Raw genomic sequence first — 17,318 nt, 5'->3', positions numbered from 1 at the left:
AATAAATCCTGCAAGGAGCAAATCAGAAGGTATCATTATTCCACTCCCCCCTCTTGAACAATATTTTCCACTGATAGCAAGTTGGATCAGCTTGCTTTCTCAAGATACATAATAGTATTTGGATATGATTGATTGGTTAATACTCCTAACAGTTAAGCATAGTACTCAATATTTTTTTGCTTTGATTCATCAATTTCAATTCAATTCAATAAAAGCTTACACCAAATGATTTTTTTGCAGACACTTCTTGGAGGGATCTTTGGGGCTGAATTTTCCCTGAGAAATACTCAGCAACCCTCTTGCTTGGCAGGTCCACGAATAACAGGGAGCTCTTTTAGTCAATCCACACCAATTGATTTCCATCAAGAGACAAAAAATCCTATTGAGCTGACTCTGAATGTTGCAAAATATGACCAAGATTCTACTGTAAGTGTAATCTATCTCATTATACTTTATCTACCTCCCTTTGAGATTGGTGGGGGCCATGAACTAATGATTTTGTGGAATGTTTTATGTATGGAGAAGCCTGAGATCAGGATCAAAATTGATTGTGATGTTGAAGAAAGAAGCCCAACTTTAGGAAATTCTAGCGGTCAACCACCCACTGATCCCACATCAAGCAGCACAGCAATTTCCACACCCAAACCCACCCTGGTTGCAGATCCTGCAAAAGGACATAGTGAAGCCCAAGATGCCGCTCAAACCAATCAAGAAACAGAGGAGTGCCTGATATGCTTGGATGAACTTGTCATAGAAGCTGAATTACAAGCAGTTATGCTGGGTTGCACACACCGGTTCCACCACAAGTGTGCTCAAGGTTGGTTAAGACTTGAAGCCTACAAACATTCATGTCCAACCTGTCGAAAAGTACCCAAGGATACAGAAACAAATCCATATGTGCTAGACTTACATACCCAGCAGCTTGTCTCACTAGATATTGGTCTAGCGGCCCACATTGCCAACATGGATCCTGATAATGGATTCCAGAATCCAATGGAAATTACAGAATTTGTTGATCCAGCTGTGGATGTTCACCATGAAACATTTGGTACTTGGGTCAACCCTCTCTATGAATTTCTTTTGGATCCGCTTGCATTTCAAAGTGGCAGTTTGGAAACTTCTCTTTCTCGTGTTGTTCTATTTTTTTGTATTATTTTTGTTATGTACTATACTCTACATTCTATAGGGTGAGGTCCTTAGAGAATCATGAGTCAGCATCAAAATCTATATAATATGACTGAACTGTTCCATTCTATTTTACAAACAAACACAAGTTGAACTGATCTTTTTTCCTCATCTGTTTTTCCACAAGAAATTTGGATATAAGCTTGTTGGACTTATTTTTTATAAATGGCACTTCACTCTGATAAACCTGTTTTTTAAAAAACCTCTTGCCATCAATCACTTTTGTTTGACTCTCAGTATCCTAATTATGATCACCTTCTCATTATTTTTCTTTATCTTTTTATCTTGCTTGATCATCTAGCCCAGTCCAGACACCATTGTCCCAGAAAAAAAGAGTGATGATTTGTAGAGTAATATATATCAGAATTTCAACACTCTTTTTACTCCACTTGTAAGGTAGAAATAGTGACCAAGCAAAGGGAAGTTAAATGGTATGGAGCTCTTCTGGTGTCAGACTGTAGGCAGCGCGGTGAGGGGAAAATGCTCTACAGCTGCCTTGTGATGGTCTGTAAAATCTTGAGCAGAAAATGATCAAAACTATGATAGCAAGGTAGGGGTGGATTCTTTTGAGAGATGGAGGGAGTGGATACCCTGGGTGGAAGCGTAGGAATGAGAATCAGAGTAACAAAGTCTGACAAACAGTGTCAGAGAGGCAGAGAAGGGATGCACATAGTTTAAAACTATGAAAATGGCGGGATTGGAGTAGAGATTGCCCCAGTGGACCCGGGTACCCTTGCAGCACCAGGGTACCTGGTTGTTTTTCCCAAAAAACAGACACCTGGTCCCACACCTGGCACCACCTGACAGGGTACTGGCGGTACCCCATGGGGGTAAAAGGGGTACCTCCCATCCTTCTGTTGATGCTCAAGCATTTCCTGATTTTGAGCTATGGTTTTCTTCCTCTTGGTCAGTTTGGCCGCTGCTTTCAATACATTTGTTCTCCGGTTGAAGGCTAGGTTGAGAGGAAACCATTGAAGGCGCATGCAAGGAGTTGAGTTGGGTTCAGTTGCGTTTGAGTGGAATCAACAGGGATGGCTGGTGTGGCCCGGAGGTCAGGGGTGATGGCAGCGGATTGGCTCAGCCTCTGAGACACTGTTAGCGTCTTAAAGAAATCCACCCCTTGTGACGGTGGCTGCTGCTGGTGGTGGTGGCGACAGAAATCGCGGGGTGGATGGTGGTGGGCAGTGGGTTGCTCTGGGTGCCAGGCTGGGTTCGGCAGGCAGACATCCGTGCGCGCGGACCGTGCCTGCGGCCCCCCCAAGCTCCCCCAAGCATGGTCTGCGCGCACGGGTGTCTGCAGCTGCGGCGGCAGGAGCCCCCACCTGGGTGAACTGGGGCAGTACCTGGACGGGTACCCGGGTGCCACACCTGGTTAGCCCAAAATAGAGGCACCCGTACCCAGACACTGTGGAACTCCGACTGGTGCTGGGCTGTTGGCAGTTACTTGAAGGGAGAGTTGCGCTGTGCGCTGCCTTCGCAGTGGTCCTGAGAAGTAGAGAGTTTGAGGAATCAAGGATAGCGGAAGTTGGATGGGGATTTGTTGGGAGACAACAGGAGTAGATCCTTGTTGGTGGTGGTTTGTTGTTGGATCTGAAGGGGAAAGGAGTCCGGCAAAGAGGGCCGGAAGATTTGATCTAAAGAAGGGATTTGGGGAAAATGGGACTCAAGGTGCTGAGAGTTTGAACTCAGAAGACACACAGACTCAGAGAGGGATCAATAAAATTAAGATTCTGGATGGATGATCTGAAAGGCCAAATGAAAAGGGTTCAGATGAAGTCCATGCCACCCCATCATCTGAGTTTGAGCTGAACTCAGACTCTGGGGACTGTGACATGTTGTGGACAGGTCATCATACACCTGTGTGCCTCTGTGCGCACAACAACAAAACAAGGCAAAAAGAAAACAAAACCAAAAAAAAAAAACATAGAAGAGAATAGGAAGAGGAAGAAATCCTGAAACATCTTGAGGATGCGCGCCACGCCGCTAGAGATGGCACTTGGGTACCCGTTTGCGGGTACCCGGCACCCGCCAGCAGGTACCCGGAACACCCGCCGGCGGGTGCCGGGTGCGGGTGCGGGTGTTCAGTTTTTGGGCAGGAAGAAAACGGGTACCCATCCGGGTACCCGCCCATCTTGGTGGGCCAGATGGATCGGAGGGATCTCTCCGTTTGAAGAGGTGGGAGGTGTATATACCACCTCAAGCGGAGCGATCCCTCCGCCCAGAGGTGTGTACACCTCCTCGACTGGAGGAGTCCCTCCGGTCAAAAAGCTTGTGCACCTCTTCAACAGGAGGGATCCCTCCGGTCAAGGAGGTACTATACCCCCAGGACTCCGGGAGGAATCCCCGGGTCGGCAAGTATATTGATGACCGGGAGGATTCCCTCCCGTTCATCGATATAATCGATGGCTGGGAGGACTCCCTCCCGGTCATTGATATAATTGGTGGCTGGGAGGACTCCCTCCTGGTCATTGATATAATCGATGTGGTAGACGGAAAAGTGAAAAATCAAAAGTTTTTTCTCATACATATATTTACTCACCCTAGGCCTCAAGATACCACCAAATAGACCTCATTAATGGATTCTACGGCCAATTTTACCCCTAGTCACCACTGGAAGCGTCACTGGAACCCCGCAGGATTGGAAGTTACACCCTCTTGGACCCTCATGGACACGGCCAGCCTCAGTCATTAACCTGTCACACCCCTCAAGTCACCTTTCCCAGGTATACACATACTCAGCCCCAGCCAAACACATACTCTTTTCTATCCCTCTTATCTCCACTGCATATGCAGGGGACTAACCCCATTTCTTCTGTATTTGACATGTCCCCGCCTCATTTATGCACCCCTTGCAGCTGCATGCAGTCTTCTGACCCCATTTCTGCACTCCTTGCATTAGTCTGACACCACTCATGCACCCCTTGCATGAAGTACCTCTGTATTTAACATTTCCCCGCTTTGTTTATGCACTCCTTGCATAGTATGACCTCATCTTTCATTTCTCACCCCACTTTTTGTCTGTATTTAGTATCTTCTGACACCACTTGTATGCAGCCCACCAGCTAAAATCCCTCATCCAGGGTCCCCCTTGTAGCTAAAATCCCTCACATTTGTCTATATAAGGAGCTCTCTCCCCCCCAGTTGTTTTTCCCTCAGCTCAGTATTCCCCAGTTATTTACATACCACCCTTCACACTTACCATCACCTTCACCCATCACTACAACCCTTATATTTGCAAATAACTACTGAACTCACTCTCAAATCTCACATACCTGTCATCGAACAACTTCATCTGGAACTAGACCAGACCTATCACTTGATTAAAACTTGCCAAGCTTAGCTTAGTGGATCTTGTTATCTGATAGTATAGAAGGGCAGAGTTTGCACCTCCATCATCCCCTTCTCCATTCAGCAAAAGGGTTTCACAACCACTTTTGAGTCTTACATCAATGGCTGGGAGGACTCCCTCCCGGTCATTGATATAATCGATGGCTGGGAGGACTCCCTCCCGGTCATCGATATAATTGATGGCTGGGAGGACTCCCTCCCGGTCATCGATATAATTGATGGCTTGGAGGACTCCCTCCCGGTCATCGATATAATCGATGGCTGGGAGGACTCCCTCCCGGTCATCAATATAATCGATGGCTGGGAGGACTCCCTCCCGGTCATCGATATAATCAATGGCTGGGAGGACTCCCTCCCGGTCATCGATATAATCGATGGCTGGGAGGACTCCCTCCCGGTCATCGATATAATCAATGGCTTGATGGCTGGGAGGACTCCCTCCAGGTCATCGTGATGAGCTTGCTGACTGTGGGAATCCCTCCCGGTCAGCGAGTGTATGTATTTCTGACCGGGAGGGATTTCTCACCGGCAGTGAGTATATCAGACAGGCATCGATATAATCAATGGCTCGATGGCTGGGAGGACTCCCTCCCGGTCATCGCGATGAGCTTGCTGACTGTGGGAATCCCTCCCGGTCAGCAAGTGTATGTATTTCTGACCGGGAGGGATTTCTCACCGGCAGTGAGTATATCAGAGCGGGTACCCGCCCCTGCACCCGGCACCAGCCAGCAGGTACCCAGTATACCCGCCGAGCACACGCCAGCGGGTGCCGGGTGCGGGTGCGGGTGTTGAGAATTTGCGAAATTTCAGGCGGGTACCCGCACCCGCAGTGGGTACCCGGGTGCGAGAGGCCATCTCTACACGCCGCGCTGTCGGACATGAGAAAGTCTTGAGGACTGGGGACTGCGCCATAATTCTCATTGAGTCGCGGGACCCAATCATATTTCATTGAGTCGCGGGACCCAATCTTTGGGCGTGGGTTAGAATCCCACTGTCTTCACCACCTCATTGAGTCGTGGGACCCAATCAAAGGAATCTTGATCTTGCTGCTGTCATGACTGAAACTGGAAAATGACTGGAAACTGAATGCAACGCCGGCGCCACGAGTTTGGCCACCACAACACGGCACTCACGGGCGGGTGCGGCCGGTGCCTGGTACTGGCCGCGGGTGTGCACCCAGATTCTTTAACCAGGGACCTCTTGCAGGGCGGGTGCGCCGGCGGCAACAGTGAAACAATACAATACGGGACTGGTATTGGCCAATACTACGTGTCACTGCAAGAAAAACTCTAGAAACTGCTTGCAGTTGAGATGCAGCAAGCTTGAATCAAGCCTCAGCTCAAGCTGGAGTCAAGCATCCAAATTCCGTGCTGGTGCACCTTGAGTGTATGCCTTGTTCAGCATCCCAATGCTGAATATTCTGTAGTGAGCATGCAGTAGGATGAGGCAAATGTTCAACCTTGAAAATGAGCATCCCCCTGAGCACCCTTTTATTTTATTTTATTAAACACTCCATGTGCCATTGAATCCAGCCAGAATAACATAAAAAGGGTGTGTACACATGAAAGGGATATGTACATAAGAAATGAATATGTAAGCATGAAAGGGGAATGTGAGAAGGTGTATTAACACATAAAAGGGATATTTACACATGATGAAAGGGGTATGTATGCATGAAAAGGGTTTGTATTTATGAAAGGAGTATGTGCAGTAAGGGGTATTTGCACATGAAAGGGATATGTAAACATCAAAGGGGTATGTAAACCTGAATGATAAAAGGGGTATTGAAAGGGATGTAGAAAATTCAAAGGGGACATGTAAACATGAAAGGTTCATGAACACGTGATGAAAGGGGTATGTACACATTGTGAAAGTGATACATGCACAAGAAAGGGATACACACACATGAAAGGGGTATGTGCACATAAAGGGGTATGGACACATTATGAAAGGGGTGAATGCATAAAAAGGGATATGTGCACATGAAAGGGGGATGTGCACATGAAAGGGGAATTTGCACAGGTATCAACTCAGTATTTTGGAGCCTGTACTCAGTTTTTTGGAGCTTAGACTCACTCTTGCATAAATTATGCAATTTGCATGTAATCAACCAGTGCTTGATTCTTGCGTGAGGCACAGCTTGCCTTGAGCTCTTGCATCTCAACTGCAAGCAGTTTCTAGAGTTTTTCTTGCAGTGTATAGTATTGTTTTTTTGATACATCAGAATTCAATACCATGTATTGTATTGAAAAAAAGATACAATACGGTGGTATTGTATCTAAAAAAAACAACACCTTTTCTGGGAAATTGGCGCTCAATCCACTGGCCCCTCCCAGCAATACACTTTTATTGTACACCAGGGTAGACTTTGGTGCACTCTCCAGAGAGTGCCAGAGTCTAATTTTTTGTTGTTCTGGGTCTGATGTGAGTCAGATGTGGATTAGTAAATGATTGATAAATTCTTCAGAAGTCAATGGGAAGTGTGTCAGAAGTGATGCGGAATTATCACAGGACCTTGTGCAATGTTGTATAGAACCATTTAATTTTCTAAGGATAACTTAATTACAATCTGTCATGAAATCATAGTTAATCAATGCCCAATTATTACTCATTTATGGTGAATTTCTGTTGATCATATTGAGGCACATGGTTGACTGGACACGTGAGCGTCCTGCTGCGGATAGACCTAGTTGGTGATAGATATAGACCTAGACAGATGTATATAGTTTCAACTACTTTCAACCACATTGTACCTTATTCATCTCTTCATTATATCAATCATCAACTCATTCTTCCTTCACCCGGTTGTCCACAGGTATGCCTACAGTGTCTTCTCTCATCACTCTTCATGTTCTCTCATATTACCGTGTTGTCATTCTTGTCTCAGGTGTGCCTCCACCTGAGTTTCATCTCACTGTTTGTGTTGTAGCTCATAGCAGTATTGCAGTCCTCATAGGTTAGTAGTTGTGTCACCGCGTTTCCTCATTCATCTCTTCATTATATCAATCATCAACTAATTCTTCCTTCACCCGGTCGTCCACAGGTGTGCCTCCACCTGAGTTTCATCTCACTGTTCACGTCATAGCTCACAGCATTATTGCTGTCCTCATTGGTGTGCCTCCACCTCAGTTTCATCTCAATGTTTGTGTTGTAGCTCACAGCATTATTGCTGTCCTCATAGTTGTCCAACAGCTTGTCGTCCATTAGATCAATTTTCTATGTCAAAGGGGTTCTAAACAACGTAAATGTGACTTGCGGGGGCTTCCATGGCTTTCTGACCAGTTTTTACTTGTAATGGTGCTGTGAAAGGCCCCTCCAGTGATCTGTCACCCTTCGCAAGCAACAAAGACTTTTAGGGTTCTGCAAGAATCTGTATCAGTTGAAACAAACCCTGGGGTGACAGTTGGATTTTTTTTGCAGGCAGATTGCCTTGTTGTAATTGGCGGGATGGGTGGCCCATGGGCAGGTGTACTGGTAGAATCAGGGTTTGCGATGGCTGGAATGTTGTCTGGAGTTGAATCAGGGTTTACGTCTGCCATTTTATGGATTCTATGGAAAGATATGATTCTAGAAGCTGGAAAGCCAAAGAGGTCAGGGCCCATTCTGGGAACCAATCAAGGTTTGTGCAACTTATGCCCAATCACACATAGATTGGTGAGAATGCACCGCACACCCATGATGCGCTTTTCAGGCGCTGATAGCGGTATAGCGGGATTTCTCCGCTAACAGCGGAGAATAGCGCATTGGTGCGCTACTGTGCTAAAGCTTTGCTATTTTGTAGTGATAGCGCAAAAAAATCACTCTGCTACATGGAGTTCCAATTTATCATAGCGGGAATTTCGCTACGCTACCGCTAATAGTAGCGACAATACCGCTACGCTTTTGCTATCCCTCTATGCGAATAGCGGGGCATTACTACGCTATGCTATAATGCTGCTTTTTGTAGCATACCGTAGCTGTTGCGGTGTTGATTGTAGGTGGATAGCCCGCAACTACAAGGGAGCAAGAAAACATTTGGGAACGAGTTGGAATCTGCTTTCAGAATGGTTTCTAGTTCATTGTGTGCGGACGTCAAGAAAAATGAGTCACCAATGCTGATTTCAAATATTGGGGGAATTCAAAGTTGGCCATGCACAACTTTTGTGCACTTTTGCAAGTTGGTGTTCAAGGTTTTTATTGAACACCAAATTTAAAAAAAATGTTCAAGCAGGATTAGGGGGTGTAGTACAGTGTGGCTTGCATCAACGGTGGGCCAATACACTAACATTATTTGTTAGTGTAGTGTATTTTAGCCAAAACCAGCTAACAATAACAACATTTTCTGTTATCTTGTTTTTTTTTGTTGCTAACAATAAAGGAACTTGCCCAGGAAATAGTGATGGATAACAGCAATAACTGTTATTGTATCCTGTTAGTAGCAATAAAAGGCCTGTTATTGTTGTTATTGCTGTTATTTCCTGTTATTGTTATTATGGATACTTGTATCTCAGATAACAAATAACATGAATTAGGGAGTGAATAAAATGGCTACACTAACAGTTATTGTCCAATAACGTTAGTGTAGTGCAGTGGCCCATTGCTGCTTGCATGCACTGATGCAATTTGGTGTTCAAGAATGAACTTGAACACCGAGTTGCAAAAGTGCATGCAAGTCGCATCTGTCCAACTTTGAAACCTCCTAATTTTTGAAAATATCTCAGAAAAGTACTGGTTTCTGATTTATTTCCAAGTAGTCTATGAAATGCTCTCCTGGGATCTTTCCGCGCACATCTAATTTTGAAAGTACCTCGGAAACCACTTGAGCTTGAGCAGTTTCTAGAATACTTCCAAGGACCCACAAGAATTTCAAAATATGATGCAAAATATCTCAAACCCCCCTTTTTGCTGGGAAACATTTGATAAGCCGAGTTTGTGGGTTACGGACTACGGTGTTGCTTGTTGTTCATCACGTTGTTGTTGCTTTTGTTCACCTTGGGGTTATTGAAGTAGCTGGTTCCATGTGTCCTACGCTGGGTTGTCTCTTTGATTAGCAGAAACAATAGTAGTACAGACAGGTTAAAAAGAGCTCAGGTTCAAAACATTTCGATTGAAAGACATTGTGAGGCAGTATTTATGCATGCTTCCGCTGTTTCTTCCACTGAATACCAAAAGCCACCGTTCAGCATTGACAAATGTTTAGCCAGAATGCGAGACAAAACCAAAGGCATGGTTAGAAGGGGGAACACATCAGAAATTCAATTTAGAGACGCATTTTAGTATAATCCATTGCTGGATGACCGGACCCAGCTGGCAAGCCCATCAACTCAATCTGGCCATCAAACTTGGGGAAGAGTGAGCCGCAGCATATACTCAGGTACAGTTCAAGCATGCTTGCCCACTATTGGGGCACTCAGACTCAGATCATCAACGCATCAAAAGAATAATTGTAGGTCGCACAGATTTGATGGCAATGTATAACGTAGTTACATGATCTGGTAGTTCAAGATCAAAAAAGTGGCTACAATTATTCATGGGTACCAAGGAAGCGCGTGGATAATGACAGGGGTTTGTGAACGTGTCAGACAAATTAGAAGGGAAAAAATGCTACCGGTAGCTGGGTGCGAATTCTGTGGGATGAGATGACAAGAGTAATTAGCAAACTAGGCAAGAGATAAGATGGAGGGGGCAATGGACGTACCCAGGAGGGCTTAAAGAAGGTTACTGAGGCTGCTCATGCCTGGGAGACCGCCAGAGGTTAGACCGCCGACACCGGGGATGGAGGGCAAGCTGGACATGCCGGGAATGCTCGAGGACGCCATCTTGGGAAGGGAGGTCAAGCTGCTCATGCCGGGGATTGAGGGCAGGCTATCCATGCCGGGGATTGAGGGCAAGCTGGACATGCCGGGGATTGAGGGCAAGCTGGACATGCCGGGGATTGAGGGCAAGCTGGACATGCCGGGGATTGAGGGCAGGCTGGACATGCCAGGGATTGAGGGCAAGCTGCTCATGCCGGGGATCGATGGCAAGCTTGACATTCCGGGGATCGATGGCAAGCTTCCCATACCGGGGAGCGACGGCATCGAGGGCAAGCTGCTCAAGCCGGGAATTGCAGAAAGGCTGCTGGCTCCAGGGAGAGAGCCGATCAATGGAAGAGATCCGAGGCCAACGTCACGTTTGAGCAAGTGGGGAATCAATAAGCCGGAGGTGGACAAGGGTGAGGCTTGGTGGGCGCCGTTCAATGAGCCAAGCTTGGAGGTGAGGCCTTGGGTGACAGGAAGGATAGAGCCGACGCTGCCGAGCACCGGGAGGGTTTGGACACCGTTGGTAAGCGAGCCCACGGTACCCAAGAGGTCGAGGCCTCCTAGTTCACGGCGCTCAAGGGAGCGGGTGACCTCGTCTAAAGTGCCTTTGACATCGAACAAAACATCTCCACCAGTCAGCTTAGTGTGTTGCAAGAAGAGGGAGCGGAAGGCCTCAGCCAGCGTACCCTCAAGGTCAATTAGTCCACCCTCGCCAATCAACTTAGTGTCCGAGAGGACCCGGCGCTCAAGGGAGCGAGTGACCTCGTCTAAGGTGCCTAAACAAAACATCCTCGCCAGTCAGCTTGGTGTCCCGGAGAAGTCGGCGCTGAAGAGAGCTGATCTCAAGGAGCGTACCCTCAAGATCGATTAATCCACCCTCGCCAATCAGTTTAGTGTCCGAGAGGACTCGGCGCTGAAGGGAGCGGGTGAGGTCACCCAAGACACCGTCGTCGTGATTTAAGCCCTTCTCACCAGCCAACTTGGTGCTGGAAAGCAGGTCGCCGGAGCTCTGGTCTTGGAGAACATTGTGGGTAAGGTCTCCAATAAGGGGGACCGGCTCCAAAGTGTTGGCGACACTGCTGACAAGGCGGCCTTCGTTACCGAGGACAGGAAGCTTAGGAAGACCTCCGATCGGCACGGCACTGGTTTGCTCAGCTGCTATTTACCGGTAAGAAAAAATTCACTCGTTAGTGTCATACGCTTCGCAGTAAAAAACTTGAATGAGATCGACTCACCAAGCATGATAGCAACAGACACGAAAAAGCAGGTGACACGCATCTTGGGGTTGATAGCTGCTGGTGACTGTGAAGAAATTCGAAAGTAAAGGCTGGTTGATCAATTAAAAAGAATGGATTAATATCGATGCCCAAAGGAATGGATTTGTCGACTCTCGAGAGGTTGAAGTGGATAAGGTGGATAGTGGGATGAAGAATGGGTCTGAATGCCCCAGACTCGTCACTTTAATACATCCAGGTTCCGATGGCACCTCCGCTGGAGGAGTGGAGACTGTCAGCTGGCCAAATCCCTGCACCAGGATCGCTAGAGCTTAGCGTGCAATTTACAAGCGAGTGCGTAAACCCGACGGGTCTGGTCTTTCATTGGACGGTCTGTCCCAGCGGAGTTACTTTGGTCATTCATCGGTCCTAAGCTTGTACCCGCAATAGAGAATCATTCCAGGCTATTTTGAGTGCAGCCATGGTGGCTGGCTGAAACCTCCCATCAAAAATGCCAGAAGTCCCCCTCCCCCCAATGATAATACATGGTAGAGCTTTTCCTCCTCAGCTATTGGGAACGGTGAAACCGCTGATACTCGAGCACAATCAGCCTTGCTCTATCCAACGATCTACCGCTGATTCTTGCTGATGACCAGTGTTGGCCAATGGTGAAAGTGCTATGCTACAGGTAGCGTAGCATAGCGTTAGCATAGCGGAATTGGACAGCGCTACGCTACGCTTTTTGGAAGCGCAAATGCGCTGCCGCTATCACTACTTGGCTTCTAGGGATAAATTTGCAAAAGATTAGCGCACTAAAACAGCGGACTGGTGGCGCAAGCGCGCTACTTTTTAGCTCAAAAAGCGCGTAGCGCACTATATTAGCGCGGCTGTAGCGCAGAATAGCGCGCTATTTTTAACAAGCAGGGGGGAAGAAAGGAAACAGCAAAAGAACTCAAAACCTATAAGTAGAGGAAGATTAAACAAGATATGAGAGCACCCAGATAATGAGAAATCAAAACATTATCATCATTTTCTGGAAGTGACGTTGCACTTTTTAACAGATGCATTTCTATACTTATTAAATTTAATGTTCTGTTCAGCAGCATTAATAACTTCTTGACAGGCTGCAAATTCACCGCCTAGCTGGACTCCGTTGCGCAGCCACATGTGGCTGCTTATGCATTGCTCAATTGTCCAGATTGCAAGGCCAGACCTACCTGAAGTGCAGATTGTTGCAGCTGCCGAGAATGTGCACTCAACACTTGCCGAGCTGGCTGGGCAGGCAAGGTAATCCCAAGCCAGCAATCCCAGCACCGGGAAGTCCTTTGAATGTAACTAGAGAATACCACCAAATCAGAAGAAATTCAAATAGGAAAAGTTAAATTGAAGTGGTTAAACTCACTTTCCACCAGCTCAAAACACAGGCTTGGGACGTCCCCATTATTGTAACGCTTGAGTTTGGTATTGACATTGACCAAATTGGAATTGGCGGGGTAGTAGTTGAATTCATCCTCCTTGGTTTCAGAGTCAATTGGAATTGCATTTGTCTCGGGTGCTACATTTGGCTGAGCCAAATTGTTTTTGAGCGTTTGAAGAAGCTTCTCTTGAGCATCAAACTTAACTTGAATCAGTCAAGTGATCCTAGTGAGGTGATTTTCAGATTGTTTTGAAAATAGCATCATCCACCATGCTGGATGAATAAAAGTTGCCATTATAACTGTGTTGCATGCTAATGCTACTTTTAGATACTTTTTTGTCACCTTGATCATTGGATCAAACATTGGATCAAGAATGGTCAAGTAAGCAGAAGCCTTCTTTTTTTCCGGGCTGTCCAAAATTTGAATGTATTTGTATAGGACCATTGGTGATTTGGGCCCATCCCCTTCCATTCTTTTTGTGAGCTCTAGGAATTCCTGTGGGATAAACAAATGTGTTTGACTCAAAAAACCTTGGTGGTTAAGTTTGAAAGTAGAGACATACCCTTAAGATGGTGTTCAATTTGTGGACATCCTCCCAATCCTGCAGTTTCAGATTGTACAATTTGAAAAAGTGAGAATTTGCAGGTTTACCCATGAAAATTTCTGAATGAGGGGGTTTCAAACATGGTTCAGGTCCTGTTTCAGGAACCCCCAATTCACAAAATCAGGGCATTGCAGGTGCCCTGCCAATTTTACCCAAAAAACATACAGAAATAATCTGGAAATTCATTTTGCAGGAACTTTTTTTTCCTGAATTGGGGTTCCTCAACTGGGACCTGCACCATGTTTGAAACCCCCTATTGTTGTTGAGAAGCTGCTTAATGACCTGTTTTGATTTTACTTGCATTTAGTTATCAGCTTTGTTGGGGCAGAACAACAGGATTAATTTGGTAGATTGAGGCTGACCCTCCTGCCCTCATAAGCTCGCTGTAAACTGTTGTACGCGATATTCCATTGGATACCATATCCCGAACTTAGCTAAGTCCCTCGATTGGAGGCGCGGTGTGGAACTCTCAAGCAAGGCGTAAGCAGAGCTTGGAGGGGAAATGCAAAATATCACAGAAATGACAAATTACACAAGTGCTTGAAGGGCTGCCCTTCTGTAAATAAGCTCTAGGAGATACACTATTAATTTAGTGTGGCACAATCTTCCTGAATTAAGCTATTTAAGTCTTGTTACTATTTTAAACCTTGTAATATGTAATTTTGATGTAATGTTATAATTTAGAAGAGTTTGGCGTGATGAGTACTCTGTGAGATTCCTGAGCTTAAATTAACTAGAGTCCAAGGCGGCTGCGCCACTGCAACCCCCCAGAGCATGCTTTCACAGTTTGATTTTTATTTTAGCTAGGTAAATTATTGTATCTTGTTGTTTGAAACAACTCAATTTCTACTCCTGATCTGTCAAACAAAAAATTCATGGAAAATGAATTAATCTGGATGTGTTAGTGTTGTCACTTTGGATTCTCAAAGTTGAAAACATATAAACTTCTCACATTGTGGCATAATCCTAATGTAATCACTTTCTCTGCAGGAAAGTAAACAGATTAAATAAGCAGATAGTTTACAGTTGCTAAAAAGAAGATCTTTTTTTTTGAAATGTGCTTGTATTGATGAGCTAAACTCAGACTGATGGAAGCGGGCACGAGGCGATGGTGAGTGACGATGAGTGTGAAAGGATGATGATCATTGAGCACATGAAGAGAAGAAGAAAAAGGACAAAAGAAAAGAAAAAGAAAGAAACAAAGAAAGGACTCTACCTGATGGAAGCGGGCACGAGGCAATGGTGAGTGACGATGAGTGTGAAAGGATGAGGGAGAAGTCCTTCCACGCCCGCTGCATCAGGTAGACTAACTACAATGTGTGAAATGTGAGTGACATGGAGACAACATGTATGAAGCAGAAAAAGAGAAGGAAATGTAGACAACATTGACTAGCTCAACATGTATGTCAAAACTTTGAAAAACCCTAACTTTAAGGTACTTGACCTGTCAAATGGTTTCTTCAACGAACTGCATGGATTTATCACATTCAACAGATTGCTTCCAACACCATTTTATCAATCATATTCATTCACAGTCTTGTGCAGATACAAGGCTTTTTGTGGGTACTCAGTCTTGTGCTGCAGTGGAGCATTCAAAATTTGATCAGTAGCAGCGTCAATATGGTTAGATCCATATTGAATTTTTGGGAATGGATGGCTTGTGGCAGCCTACAATGTGTTTGTTACTTCTACTCAGATATAAAACAAGAGGAATCTACCTTTGCGGGGCCGCCATGATCCACCAAAGGGAAATACAACCAGCAAAGTAACAGAGAAAAAACCCACATAAAAATACATCTGAGGGTAGGGATGCAGAGATCATACAAAACACGGGCTGTGTATAGCATTTGGCACGAGATGGTGTTGTTTTTTGGAGGGAGGAAGGGGGGACTATGTGATGAGTCTGATGGAGGACCTATTGAGGGACAGCAGCGGGGAAGAGTCAGAGCCAGACAATTGTATTCTGACAATCCTTCATCCATCCATTTCGTGACCTGGATAGACATGAGGAGAAAGGGATTCCTCTGAGTATTAGATGGTGAGGAGGTAGATGGAAGAGTAAGGCATTGCTTACCTGGGCAATCAGCAGCGGCAACGGTGTGTAGTTACGGTACATTTATTGGTAAACTACCGATATTGTAACAGTTTTTCTCTTTTTACTGTTACCGTTAACCGTAACGGAAGTGCATTACAATATCACACACCCAGGATGTTTGAAATTTGACATCCGTTACAATATCTGCCCGCACGGAGGGGCAGATATTGGACTGAATATGATCCAGAGGGGGCCATTTGCCCCTCTTTATCTTGTTAACCGGTGGTTAACGTGTTACGCTACTAGTAACGCGAGTAACACACCAAAAAAATCAGGCCCGTTGCGATATGGGCCCGGGGTTACAACTGGTTGTTACTATTAGCGCTAACGCCTGAGCGCAGTAACGGCAAGCGTTACGCTATGCAGATAACGGCGGTTATTGTAGCGTATTGCAACTACCCACCGCTGGCAGCGGGTAGTGGGCAATTCTCCTCTACATAGGCTGGAGCAATTAATGCTTGAATTCGAGGCCCTTAACTTTGAGACCATTGAGCCGGTCAAAGACGGAGATTCGGAGTCTCAAGTTGGCAAGGGAGTGCCTGGGTGCCGGCCGTCTGGGCCTGGCAGCCCTCCAGCGCGCTCACAAAGGGCTTCCCAAACAGCACAATCTCCTCGATCAACGTTTGCAAAGATGATCGGCACCCCCCGCACGCCAATCAGCAGCTCAAGCTCCCGGTAAAACACTTACGAGAGGATCTTGTAGATGTCGACGAAGTCCACCTCTGTCTGGATCAGATTGTATATCGCTTCCTGGCGGTTCTGCTCCTTCTCGGAATATGTAGAGCAACCAGGCAGATCCATCAAGCTAGACGAAGTCTGATCATTAGGTCCACAGAAGGTACAGGTAGGTTTATTAGTCTTGGGGAGGTGTGGATGGTTGGGCCAAGGAGTGAGGAGGACACTATCTTGAGAGCCGTAGTGCTGGATCTTCTATAAAACAGGCTTTGACTTGCTTGTTTGGGTCCCCCAGGGGGTCCTCTGCCGCTGTACTTGCAGCATGTGGTTTGTCCTCAACCCCCTCCGCTGTTGCACTTGCACAGTTTGAGGGGCTAAATAGTTGGCCCCCCCGGGTTCTGCAGCCTTTGCTGCGGGATGGGGGCCTTCAACGCCCTTCCTTTTTGACCTTTGCGCTTGTCGCGGGCTGGAGGTTGGCCCAGACACAACAGCCATTGCTGTTCACAACACCTTTGGTGTTGTTTGGGGGCATTTGAGATTTCTTTTTTTTCAGTTCTGTTGTATGTGTATGAAACCTTGTATTTTTTTTTTGTTTTATAATAAGGGGAAACCCTTGATGTTTTTTTCCCTATTTTGACAAAATGTAAGGGGAAACCCTTGATTTTTTTTTTTCAACTTTTTACAAAGCTGTGTCTTTAATAAACTTGAATAAGTCAGATTTTCAAGTCAAAGTGAGATGTGAGGCAATTTTTGATAAGGGGCAACTTTATAAGACAATGTTGGATGGGGGCAATTTTTCAAGTGATGTCTGCTGAATAATATCAATTATCATTCACTAGTGCAAGCATGAGGGGGAAATAAAACAAGAAGGGGCAAGAGAGGCCTCCTTTTATAGGAAAAATCATGTCTGAGAATGATTTACAATGTAGTGAAATAAATGTACTAATGGAGAAAGCTGTACAATATAATGTGAAATAAACGTACCTTTTGGGAATGATG

At 45.8% G+C, this 17,318-nt stretch overlaps 1 protein-coding gene across 1 annotated transcript; it reads right to left on the bottom strand.

The window, feature by feature from the left end:
* Positions 1-10,220: 10,220 nt before the first annotated feature.
* On the bottom strand, positions 10,221-11,591 carry PtA15_11A672 (uncharacterized protein; the record flags this gene model as incomplete). Its single annotated transcript, XM_053161605.1, has 4 exons — positions 10,221-10,918; positions 11,000-11,089; positions 11,169-11,471; positions 11,549-11,591. 4 exons carry the CDS (start codon positions 11,589-11,591, stop codon positions 10,221-10,223), a joined length of 1,134 nt encoding a protein of 377 aa, XP_053025535.1.
* Between the last annotated feature and the right edge of the window lie 5,727 nt (positions 11,592-17,318).

Source organism: Puccinia triticina, chromosome 11A (assembly GCF_026914185.1).
Source record: "Puccinia triticina chromosome 11A, complete sequence".
Lineage (NCBI taxonomy): Eukaryota > Fungi > Basidiomycota > Pucciniomycetes > Pucciniales > Pucciniaceae > Puccinia > Puccinia triticina.
This window is presented reverse-complemented; position numbering and strand designations above follow the sequence as displayed.